The 13,122-nt window shown below is 42.6% G+C and overlaps 1 protein-coding gene across 2 annotated transcripts in view; it reads left to right on the top strand.

The window, feature by feature from the left end:
* Positions 1 to 13,122, top strand: part of cd2ap (CD2-associated protein) — a gene marked incomplete at its 5' end in the record, with an annotated part of 122,138 nt that overhangs the window by 91,671 nt on the left and 17,345 nt on the right. For both annotated transcript variants that reach the window (XM_079525438.1, XM_079525437.1), the window contains 4 exons: positions 6,302 to 6,455; positions 7,012 to 7,124; positions 12,334 to 12,446; positions 12,758 to 12,841. In XM_079525438.1, the coding sequence (XP_079381564.1) occupies positions 6,302 to 6,455; positions 7,012 to 7,124; positions 12,334 to 12,446; positions 12,758 to 12,841 (464 nt within the window). The remainder of the gene's footprint in view (positions 1 to 6,301; positions 6,456 to 7,011; positions 7,125 to 12,333; positions 12,447 to 12,757; positions 12,842 to 13,122) is intronic.

Raw genomic sequence — 13,122 nt, 5'->3', positions numbered from 1 at the left:
TAGTTACGCCACTGCTCAGAGGGTTTGATTAGGCAGAGGTCTGTTATACAGCGGAGCGGTCATTATCAACACATAACTCACCGCTGAATTCAGCGATTGACCAATCAGAATCAGGCATTCAACCAAGCCATGTAATAAAGCAAATTAATTAATCCTGGCCTCCAGACGCTAATCTTCAGAGCGTTTTTTGATTATCAATGACTGGCAGCTACTTCTATGCAGGGGAATTCATGACCTGATGTGGTCAATTTCACTGAACCACATTTTGTGTAGTGTGCAAATTAGTAAATCAAGATTTACAGTGATATTTTAAATGTATCCTATATGCCCCCAAAAAAGAATGAATTGATCTATTGATTTATAAAAAAAATGTTATGTAACTGATGTTATGTCATTGTGTATGGGCCTGATGGGCACTTACAAGTTGTGACAACGTGAGTGTGCACAGTCACATACTATACACTAGAGCAGGGGTTCTCAACGTTTTTGGCCGGGGACCCCCGGAAATGCTTTGGCAATGTCTCGGGACCCCCGCCCCGCCCCCTCCCGACCCCCAATATAAATTGACTGCTACAATAACCTTAAACCATTTTGGGCGGGAACCCCTTTTGGTGTTTTAAGCATTGTTATAATTTAGCTATTGAAAAATAGCAGATCTACAAGCTCATAGCGCGGCGCGCTACGAGCTTGTAGGTCTGCTATTTTTGAAAAATCGTGAATGTTTTTATTTATTTTTTATTTTTTGAAAATAATTTGGGGACCCCCTAAAATATTTTGGCGACCCCCCGAGGGGTTGCGACCCACGGGTTGAGAACCCCTGCACTAGAGCAGCCTGCAGTCTACCCACCCCACTTGTGTGCGACCCATTACCTTTACAAAAGGCCCACAATTGACAATTCTGAGAATACTTTTTCTTGGAACGTGAACACAGCCTTTGACACAAGAAAGACAGCTTGTTTCAGTCAGCCATTGGGGATTCCCCAATGGCTGACTGAAACAAGCTAACGTTGTGTTTTCTAATCAGCCTCTGAGTAATCCATCTTGCTTCTAATCTCCAGACACCGCTTAAGAAGTATAATTACGCACTAATACAATACCTTGGGTGAGGTGATAAATGTTGTCTGTAATTAATGTGATATGTAACGTGATATACATAATTTATATGTATGTACACTAGGCGTGGAAAAGTCATTAATTGCATGATACAATTAAATTAGATTCTTGTGGTCATGCCATTCATCATGATTCTCCATTTGATTATTGATTTGATTTATATGGTTGGATAGATGTTTTTTAATTACTCTCTATTTGATTGTAGTATGTAACAGTTGACTGCACTGTACTCCAAAACAAACACACCCGTGTGAAGTGAGGGGCGCTCTTATCATCATACATCATCTCATTCTGGCCAATCAAACAATACATCGAACAAACAAGGTTTTGCTTTCAATGTTTGTGTTTACACAAACCCTCAAAGCTGGACATAGGAGGGGGCTAGCACTCCTCAAAAATAATATTATACAAATCATCAAGTCAATTGAATTTACTCCAAGTGAACCATACACAATACACATAGTACAACTGAACCATATATCAACAAGCCTGAATGTAGACACATTGTCATCTATATAAGAAGCCGTTGTCATACGATACCACTGTTAAGTTTGCTTGGTGTGTAGAGTGTGCTGAGCTCGTTGCTCGGTACAGCAGCCTGCCTTCACTGATGATTAACCAGTGGTGTATTGTTGAAACCACACACACACACACACACACACACACACACACACACACACACACACACACACACACACATTAACCATGTATTTATGCCCACACAAAGGAGATGCAAACAAGGCCACAAATAGTACAGGTGCAGTAGAGTTACACTTACAAAATCATGTGTTTTCATGGTACAACAGGCATGTCACTCAGCTATATATCTATGGGTATAAGTAGCAGCGTCTCCGCCATACGGCCGCCGATTATAGCAGAGGCACCTGCCAGCCTTTTTGCCTCCTTTTTGGGCATCCCAAGTTGTTGGAACCCTCTGTGGGTATGCCCTAGGCTGCCGAATATAAAAACAAATAGTCTGCACCTATAGCCCAGCTCATACCAGCTCAGATACCAGCTCAGTGGCCTTGTGGTTAGAGTGTCCGCCCTGAGACTGGAAGGTTGTGGTTCAATCCCCGGCCGGGTCATACCAAAGACTCTAAAAATGGGACCCAGTGCCTCCCTGCTTGACACTCAGCATCAAGGGTTGGATTGGGGGTAAGTCCCTGCGACATACTAGCGTCATGTCCAGGGGGTGTACTTGTACATCAAGCTGCCTCACGCTACAGAAACAGGAGATAGGCTCCTGCCCTATGGGCCTCATGGCTCGGCAAGGCTACTATAGCCCAGCTCTGAGATGGTATTTAGAAGTGGTTGGTATTTATTGACCTTGGTCATAAAGGCTTCCTCTAGGCTGTGGTCAAAGGTGCAGGCCATCTCTAATACAGACACTTCCCTGGACTCTTCATCAACCATAACAACATCTGGTGTATTAGCTGTCAAAGATGTAAGCATGTCTGGGTTATCACAGAGTTGAAACATGGATGGAATGACCCTGGAATGTTTGTACATTCTCACTGAAGATGCATGGTATTTTGATATGTCCTTTGCTATGAGTTCCACTATTCTATCATGGCGTGCTATGTACATTCCTTGTTTGTATGCATAACACCCATTCAAGATGCACACACACACACACACACACACACACACCCCTCTAACATACCAAATCAGATCCACACTGCGCTTTGCTGTATTGTCCTGTTTGTATGTGTGAGCGGGCAAGACTTCTGATTGTTAGTATCAATGACATCCAGAACTTTGATTGGATTTTCCACTGGTGTGTGCCAGCCAGGAACAGATGTTTTATGTTTGCTTGTCTGTTGTTTACATGAGCTAGTATAATGGACCTGAACGCTAATGGACCTGGGAAATATGTTGTGATATCTATATTTCTGTTAATGATTACCCAAACACTAATGGACCTGCTGAATTTGTTCCTACATCCGAATGATATAGTATAGACTAAGAGGTACTTCTTACTGGCAGTGTGCATAAGCAGCGAGAACAAGACATTGGGCGCTGATCAGTGGTTTGCGAGATAACTCCAGATAGACTGACTGATAAAAACTGATAAAACAAATCATATGTCTCTCTGTATGAACTTATTTCGAGAAGTAATTTGAATACTGCTATGGTTGTCGCAAGCTTACTTTTCATAGAAGAAGGTGACCCGATTATGTTAATATTATCTTTACATTCGACTGAAGGCACTTAAGCCACTCCAGCATCCTTTGACTGAGCAAGCAAAGATGTTTCGATGTTAAAGGCACGCGCAGTAGATCTCAGCGGATAATCTATTCTGATATGCTCTACCATTGTCCTTCACAGGAAGGACAATGGCAGAGAAAGTCTGTTGTTTTAGTGAACAAGTCTACGACAGCCTAGATGTACCAGTAAGCTAGAAATCTCACACATACTCTTATTTTTTTTAATGCATTATTGCCAGAGGTGACATTTTCCAACCAATGCCTCCACACCATCCATCACAATCCCTGTATAATATAGAATATTTCCTGGATCCTTGGAATGACTGGGTAACACCATCCATCACAATCCCTGTATTATATAGAATATTTCCTGGATCCTTGGAATGACTGTGAGCCGTAAAGAACTTTGCGGTGGCATTTTAGTTGAGCTGAACAGGCGTCTTCCGGGTCGGCGGTTATGAGCAGTGACAGTCCTGTCTTGAAGCTGCACGCATGCCCGCTGTTCTCCGGGCTTCTGTGTCTGCTTCTGAATCCTCGGTTAAGGCAAGCGGAAGAAGAACCTCCTGCTGCCCTGGAAGATGGCATCCTTCTTGCACATTTTTATAACTGACCTTTTCCCTCTGGGGGGGGGGGGGGTTCGATTGATTGATTGAACGTAATTGAAGTGCTGAACACTGCTGCAAAGTCTCTTTCTGTCTCTTGCAACCACTGATGATCATGATGTAATGATTTCTGTGTTAGTATACCCCATGTAAATAATCTGAATCCGACTGAGTAAATTGAAGAAGAGTCACCACCTTCTATTTTCCTCTCTCTTCGTTCTTTCCTCATTTCTTTTGATGTTTCTTAGTCTCTGAGTGACTTCTCTTCCCTGCAAATCCTTTTCCTTTCCTGTTTGCTTAGTTTTTTGCCTTAAGTTATTTTCTTTGCTTTGTAAGCTTTGCTTTGTAAAGTGACTTTTGAGTACTGAGAAAAGCGCTATATGAATTGGATGTATTATTAGATTAAGCTGGCGCTTATATTCGATAAGTGGAAAATTGGACCTTTCTTAGTAGGTGCAAATCACCAACGTGGTCAGGAAGTGATTTTGGGTGAAAGAGCAAATCTGATAACGGTATTCAGCAAAAAATGCTTTATCTCTTTAAAATAGTCAGGCCAAATCGCTAGTGAATTATAAAGCAGAACTATGTAACGTTCCTCTTCTAACCCAGATTTGTACCTTGTTTCCTGCACAAGTGCGCGCTAGCCCCTCCTATATTCAGCTATTTGGCGTAGATTTTCGTCTTACACAAACATTGAATTCCCATTGACAATGAATGGAGAATTTACGTCCTATGTGGACGAGCAAATGTTTGGTGATGCAACACATGCAACACATTCAATGCAACTAAACATCCCATTGAGGTTTGAGTTCATTGTGCCCTGTGTTGTAAATAAGATGGATTAACCACCATGATGTGTTCATAAACTGCTTAAACCCCAGTAAATTCATACAGTCATCCCTGAGGTTTCTATAGGTAATACATGAAACTTACATAAAACATTCTCATTAAGAATGAAGACGTATAATACAAATTCCGTAAGTGCGTGCATGTACGAAATGCATCTGAATGGATACGGATGTGTATTTGTCACTCTACTTTGAGATTACCTTGCTAAAATAGCTCATTATCATAATCTGGTAGAGAATGAGACATCACCAAGGTTGTTGTGGCTGTGTTACACCGTATATTGTTATACTTGGAGTGGGAAACCAGGGAAGCCTGACAGTTTTCTGAAAAACATATGTTTCTATGTCAGTGGTTCTCAAACATTTTCATGTCAAGGACCCCAAAAATATATGTAATTGGCCGCCGACCCCCATCTGAAAATATGTTGTTCCAGGGACCCCCCCAGAAGCAAAGATTTGAGTTAAAATGTCCACTCTGTAATAATATATATTCAAAGATTTGAGGCACATTTTCACGATTTTTCAAAAATAGCAGACCTACAAGCTTGTATCACGCCACTCGGTGCCGCGCTATGAGCTTGTAGATCTGCTATTTTGCAATATCTAAAGTATAACATAATGCTTAGAACACCAAAAGGGGTTCCCGCCCAAAATGGGTTAATTGTTCTGTTGGGTTGTCACAACATTGCACAATGCAACACAAATCTCTTATTGGTAATAAAGGGTGTTCTATTCTGTGTGTGTGAGGGAATTTATACAGTGCCTGCTCTTGAGGTGTGTGCGTGAGAGATGAGGGTTGGATGATGGTGCGCTTTTTTATGTCAATGGCTTAACCCATGTAGGCCTGACGTCGAAATTTAAAAAATGTCTTCTAAATTCTGACAGTTTTCTGAAATACCTCATGTTTCTGTATCGGTGGTGCTCAATATTTCATGTCAAGGACCCCCAAAATGATATGTATTTGGCCACTGACCCCCATCTGAAAATATGTTGTTACTTCCAGGAACCCCTCAGAAGCAAAGATTTGAGTTAAAAACGTTCACTCTGAAAGAATATATTTTCAAAGATTTGTGCCACATTTTCACGATTTTTCAAAAATAGCAGACCAATCTGGGTTCCTTGATTCCGTCTCCATGCTGGAAAGCTGAAAAATCCAATTCCGTTTTCTGGCTCATTCCCTCGATGTGACCACCTGCTGTTGCACTTATATACTGAGCAAGTCTACAAGCTCATAGCGTGCCACTCGGTGGCGCGCTATGAGCTTGTCGATCTGCTATTTTTCAATAGCTAAATTATAACAATGTTTAAAACACCAAATGGGGTTCCCGCCCAAAAGGGGTTAATTCTGTTTAATCCTAGTCAAACATTCTTGTTTGACTAGGATTAAAAATAATTAACATTTCTTACATTTACGTTGACTGCAGCCTGCTGCCACGTGATAAAGTCTTGACAATGCTGACATTGCAACAGTGTAATAAATAAAGTAATGTCTTCCTCCTCTCGTCTCTTCCCTCTTAATTCTTTTCTCAAGTTGACAAAGTTGTGCCAGTACTACCATCTAAGCCTGCTGCCCCTGTGGTGCCACCCAAGAAGCCTGTCCCTCCACCCGGCAAGGGTCGACCGGGCAGCATTCCTCCTAAGAGACCAGACAAGCCTCTCACTCCTTCATCTAGCTTACTCATCAAGTAAGTAATGTCTCTCTGCTCTCCCGCCATTTAAGTCAAACACTGCTGGATTTATTTCGCCCCCTGTTCTCCCCTTGCCAGGATTTTTTTGTTATATACTGTATTGGTAGATAAAGCAGGAAAGGGCGCACACCAGTGTTGGTTAGGTGCTGGCCTAAGGCAGTAAATAAGTAAAAATGAGAAAAGGCCGCACACACGTATAGCCACGATGCTGTATATTTATTGACAAGAATTCAACGTTTCGGCCTTCTTCAGGGAATGACAAGAATCCAACGTTTCGACCTTTCGGCCTTCTTCAGGGAATGAAGAATCATTCCCTGAAGAAGGCCGAAAGGTCGAAACGTTGGATTCTTGTCAATAAATATACAGCATCGTGGCTACATGTGTGCGGCCTTTTCTCATTTTACTTATAATATACTGTATTACCTTTTCAAGACATGCTGTGTTTTTTTTGTTTGTTTTTAAATCGCTCCGCCGGGCCAATCACTGACACGGACACGTGTGCTGTGTTAAGATTTCTTTTTTTCTTCCGTTCCTGTTTCTTTCTCTACTCTAGACACAATGGAGAGGTGCCTTCCTTGCGACCGAAGTCCGAAGTGGAGCCAATGTTACCCACTAAGCCCAAAACCCTGTCTGGGGACTGGGGGGAAAAGGTCCCAGACACATTGGGTATGTACAGTATGGCCTGCTTCAAACCACTCATTAAGGCACAGATTCACTCAGCACATGGTCGCCAGTGCTGTCAGGGACCCTCTGCTAGGTGTGTGCTTTTTATCGGTGGGAGTTGTCCCTTGTGGGAGTTGTCAGGGCCTGTGAACCAATTGCCGAGGACTGTCGCTTTGACAACGCCCATCCCAGAAACGGCTGCCGTGGGGAGGGCTTTCAGTCTGAATAATGAAGTGAAACAAAATGAAAATTCAGGCAGGGACAACGGTGTATGCCACCGACTCAAGGCTGGGCACGGCAAACTGTTCTCGAGTTCCATTACAACCTTACAGACACAGAGACAGAGACAGAGACGTGGCGCATTTATACTTAGATGCACAGCAATTCAGCAAAGTACTGTTAAGTCACAATATTTAAAGTGAAAACAAACAGTTTGCAGATGTCACTACATTGGTACCTAGTTTTTAATCCACAAAGCTTTCAGCTTTAAAACCTTAAACACGCACAGTAAAGCTTTATGTCAGAATTGTTAGAATTTTGATTCACCTGGTCCTGCTTATGCTGGCTAAGCCGTGGGCAGCTTTGTCTCCATCAGAATACCCATCACATCATTAAACACTAGACCAGTTGTCACTAATGTGTCATTTCAATTTGTCTGATCCTGCAAATCAATGGCGTGATTGTATTTACATTACCTTTACCAGTGGCGTATCCAGGAATTACGTTTTGGGCAGGCAAGATAAGTGTTAATTGTCGTCTCCCCGCGCACAATCGTAGCACTAAAGGTTTCCAAAGAGATATACCTGCCAGACGAGTAGAATACAAAGGCTGAAAGGCATGCATTTACATTCCAATGGGTGATTGAGGGTTGCGCTCTACCGCAACGGCCAAGCAGCTGTCCATTAATAGTTCTCAGGTCTTGTTTTTGTCGTCTTTTTTTCTCATTGTATGCCAGAAATGGATTTAGACAGGCGGCCGCCTGCCCTCGCCTTATTGTAGATACGCCTCTGACCTTTACATCTTTTCAACTGCAGACGGGAATGAACTAGAGTGGATAGTGGAATGGGGATGGTTAATGTGTTACTGTTTACGTCACCATAAACAACTGTTGAGGACTTTTAACTTGTCACCTCTCGACAGCAACAAAGGCACAGCTTCATGGAAAGTGGTGAAGGGAGAGAGAGAAGTGAAAAAGGAGAGAAGGCGAGAAGAAAGGGTGCGCGAAAAGAGAGCCATGGGGTGGGAAAATGGGAAGTGGGCAGAAAAAGAAAGGCCTTGAGAAAAAGATCAAGACCATTAGGAGACTTGTCTTGGTCTGATAGTGTTTCTTTGGGGAGTTCGTGTTTTGCTACACGAACCATTTCAAAAGTGAGAAAGGGCTGCTAAAACGCCTTGGCCACGCGCTCCTCCGTCAGGAGCCACTTTGACACGAAAACTCAATACAGCACATACTGTACGGCCCATGAGCACTATAGAAAATGAGATTGTTGGTTAGCCTTGGCATGTACCGCGCTTGCACCCACGCACGCCGTACACATAATAACTTTGAAAGGTATGAAAGGGCCAGCCAGATACCGTTGGCTGTCCTCTTTGTTCAACCTATTGAATAAAGTGGTCAGATATAGCTGTCCATGTGATTTAATCGAACTTTGCTCTTTGTCCTATTTGTAACAGAAAAATCTAACAAAGAAAATTTCATATACGTATTTCAAGAACGTGATCAGACTCTTAACACTTTGATTGCTACAAGATCTCGGCAGGCCTATTTGGATGTTGCTACCGTTTAACATTGCACAAAGGCCTTGTTCGGGGGCCCACAGCAAAATGTTCTCTTATAGCGAGAATCACACGCATACATCAAAAGAAAGCTGAACTTGTCCACTTCAATTTAAAAAATACATTTTGATTTTACCATGTTCCATTCTGGAGATATTGACCTTTTTGCAACACCTGCATTTGCCTTGAAGTGGTTATCTTGAACAGCGAGCAGAGTTATGGATGGTTTAAAGTCAGAGACATTGACAGGCAGATATAAAATTGAACCCAATAAATATCCTATACATCCTATACACCGAATGAAAGCCCTGAATGTGTACTTTTACGAGGAAAACAGTATACATTGATCCCATCTACAGTTAGACAGTAATTGGTTATTGAATGCAGCTTGTGCCCACCAGATAACTTCAGAGAAGACATGGACGTGAACTCCTCAATACAGTTGCGCGGTGCAACTGTAGAGAACAGTTGCACCGCTCACTTCACAGGGGTGTGATTTTTATTATTACAGTAGAAGTTTACAGACCAAACTGTAAATAAAAGGTTTACATGACTTTCTGCCTCAGTCCGTATATAGCGAGCTGTATTGAATAAGCAGAGAACAGAATATGGGACAGAGTTGCACCACTCACTTCACATGGGTGTGATTTTTATTATTACTACAGTAGAAGTTTTTTTCTTATGAAAGCAGAGTCTTCTGTTTCATACGGTATATAGTATTTATATGTCGCTATAGGCCTTATTTTGTGAATATTGAGTTCGGGTCCATGTCTTCTCTGCAGTTATATCTGGTGGGCGCAATGTGCATCCACCCAGTAACCAATTTATGACAAACTGTACATGGGATCAATGTTTACTCTTTTCCTCGTAAAAGTACACATTCAGGGCTTTCATTCGGTGTATAGGATGTATAGCATATTTATTGTGTTTATTGTTATATCTGCCTGTCAATGTCTGACTATAAACCTTCATAACTCTGCTTTCTTTAGATGATGATGATGATTCACTGCTTTCATTGTTTTGATCGCAGTAACATTGGGGGGGGGGGGTCATGGGCACATTGGGCAGCAAAAGTCTTGATCGTACGGCTATAAAAAGTCCCATTCCACCGTTCGGTTCAGAACTATAGTATAACGGTGAGACGCGTTGTCATCATGAGCTGATTTTGTTTTTCAAGCTAGTATAGGGGAACATGCCTGGGCATGCACGGTTTAGGACGCGGAAAAGTTCGTTATACATTACACCCGGGTCGATTACGTCCCGACGCGTTCATTGCGGTCTTATCACTACAATTATAATGAATAAAAAAGCGTTACAATCACACGTCCGAGCGATCTCCGATTATGACGGCTCTGCATGGCGATACGTGATCCCCCAACGGTAGACTGTCTGTTGTCATGGCGGCCCCTCTCGATACTGTAGTTCGTTTGTTAGTTCGTAGTATTGTAGGCTCGGGGATCGTTTGGTCGCTACAGTATGAAGAAGTAAACATGCATCTGTCCATGTGTGTTGCAGACGTTGTGCAATGCCGATCTGGTGCAGAATCTGCAGATCATGTGTTAGGCAGCGTAACAGCGTTCCGTTCATCATGTTTTTTTCCGAGACATGAGCCCCCATCTCGCAAGGCCCTCCTCCTGCAGGAGAAACAGGAGGGGAGGGGGGAATCGAGTATTATAGTGTTGGGTAAAAGCCAATAGGTGGAGGAAAGCCTGGTGAGGCGAGGTTAGGTGAAATTTGATTCTTTTCACACACCGACTAGATCGGCATGGGCGCATCCATTTTACACTGGCTTATACACGTAAAGCGGCCCGCCCTCCTGTTTTCAGGAGGGGAGGGTTTTTTTTTTTTTTTTTTTTTTTTTTTTTGATCACGTGAGGGGGACTAAGCAGCAATGATAGGGGGATGGTTCTTCATTGTCCGGGTGGGTAAAAAGATGAATGAAAGTATGCTATAAAAAAGTGATTAGAACGTATGGATACGTGGTTCGCACCGGACGTTTGATTAATTGATAACGTATTGATACGCGATTAGCGTCTGCTGTGTTAAATTGTTACAGACCGACCCAACTACAGCAGATTGGCTTGAAATCATAAAGCGATTCATGAGATGGTAAAACCTACTGTCTTACAGAGACTGACAGAAAATATATTATACGTGGTAATATATATTCAGTGGAATGAGGAGGGTGGCTGTAATGTAATTTACATTACTTCTGCTGTATGCTTTTCCTATCAAGGAAACTTGTACTGTATACATGTTGTGCTGTTTAGACACCCTACACCAGGGGTTCTCAACCCGTGGGTCGCGACCCCTCGGGGGGTCGCCAAATTATTTTAGGGGGTCCCCAAACATTTTTTCACGGTTTTTCAAAAATAGCAGACCTACAAGCTCGTAGCGCGCCACTCGGTGGCGCGCTATGAGCTTGTAGATCTGCTATTTTTCAATAGCTAAATTATAACATAATGCTTAAAACACAAAGGGGTTCCCGCCCAAAATGGGTTAAGGTTATTGTAGCAGTCAATTTATATTGGGGGTCGGGAGGGGGCGGGGCAGGGGTCCCGAGATATTGCCAAAGCATTTCCGGGGGTCCCCGGCCAAAAACGTTGAGAACCCCTGCCCTACACAATAGAGACCTGCAAATGAGCTTTTTTGTCACCCGAATCCGTGCGTGCATATTTATAATCCGCCCGTTATCCGACCGCATTCATTAATTATTCCAATTTATATTGTGAGATTTTGTGCGTTTTTAAAAGCTGTAGTAAGCCTATAGATGGTTGCCATTAACCCATTTTGGGCGGGAACCCCTTTTGGTGTTTTAAAGCATTCTGTTCTACTTTAGCTATTGAGAAATAGCAGATCTATAAGCTCGTAGCGCGCCACTCGGTCTGCTATTTTTTAAAAATCGTGAAAATGTGTCAGGATTTTGAAGACATTTTATAAATTTCGACGTCAGGCCTAAATGGGTTAATTTATTTCCTGCATTATTTCACCCATGGCTAAATCCGCCATCAGCAGGTCTCTACTACTGTACTCCATATTACATGTTGTTCTCCATCTGACTGATGTGGATATCACATGTCTGGCAACAATGTTGTTGTACTGTGATGTTTTGTTGTTCTCCATCTGACTGATGTGGATATCACATGTCTGGCAACAATGTTGTTGTACTGTGATGTTTTTTTTGTTGAAAATGTCTAATGAAATAATAATGTAATTCGAAAAGTATAATGCAGAGACGTCTTTTCGCCACACACACATCTAACCCTCCCTTCTCCCAATATCTTCTCTTGACAAGTGTGTCTCAGTCTCTATCTTAATGTGTGTGTGTGTGTGTGTGTGTGTGTGTGTGTGTGTGTGTGTGTGTGTGTGTGTGTGTGTGTGTGTGTGTGTGTGTGTGTGTGTGTGTGTGTGTGTGTGTGTGTGTGTGTGTGTGCAGATCTAATGAGTTTTGACGACATGTCGTCTACCTCAGAGAAGCTCTCTCACCCCACCGCTAACAGACCAAAGATGCCAGGCAGGAGGCTGCCAGCCCAGTTTGGAGGACACTCGGTGAGCACCCACGCATGCTAGGCCTGTGCAATTAACCCACATGTATGCTAGTGCTGGGAGCTTAGCCCAAAATGAATAATAAATATTATCTACATTCTACAGGCTCACTGCTATTTTCACACACACACAAGTCGAAAGAATGTAATTGAGGCAAACGTTTGAAATAACTGCGATATTCATTTGAAGTCCTATCGCCCAGCCCTAGCGCGTGCACGCACGGTCGCACTCGCAGACAATGATTATGGCTGACAGACTAAAGTTTAGTCAGAATTTCATTGTCGGTGCTTAATTATTGCTACTTCGCCCCTCAGCCGACCAAGGACGTGAACGTGGAGAAGTCCTTCAAAGTGGATGAGGAGGATGTAGCCAAACCAAAGCTGCCAGAAACCAAGAAGGTAACGTCACAACAATGCACCACTGATACAGACACAAGTTAATCCATTGAGACCTGGAACGTATCCATGTCACGTTAGCGTTTAACCACATTAACCATTAACCCATTTTGGGCGGGAACCCCTTTTGGTGTTTTAAACATTGTTATAATTTAGCTATTTAAAAATAGCAGATCTACAAGCTCATAGCGCGCCACCGAGTGGCGCGCTATGAACTTGTAGGTCTGCTATTTTTTAAAAATCGTTAAAATGTGCCTCAAATCTTTCCGAAAATTGTCATGATT

Source organism: Electrona antarctica (genome assembly GCF_951216825.1).
Source record: "Electrona antarctica genome assembly, chromosome: 17".
Taxonomy (NCBI): domain Eukaryota; kingdom Metazoa; phylum Chordata; class Actinopteri; order Myctophiformes; family Myctophidae; genus Electrona; species Electrona antarctica.
This window is presented reverse-complemented; position numbering and strand designations above follow the sequence as displayed.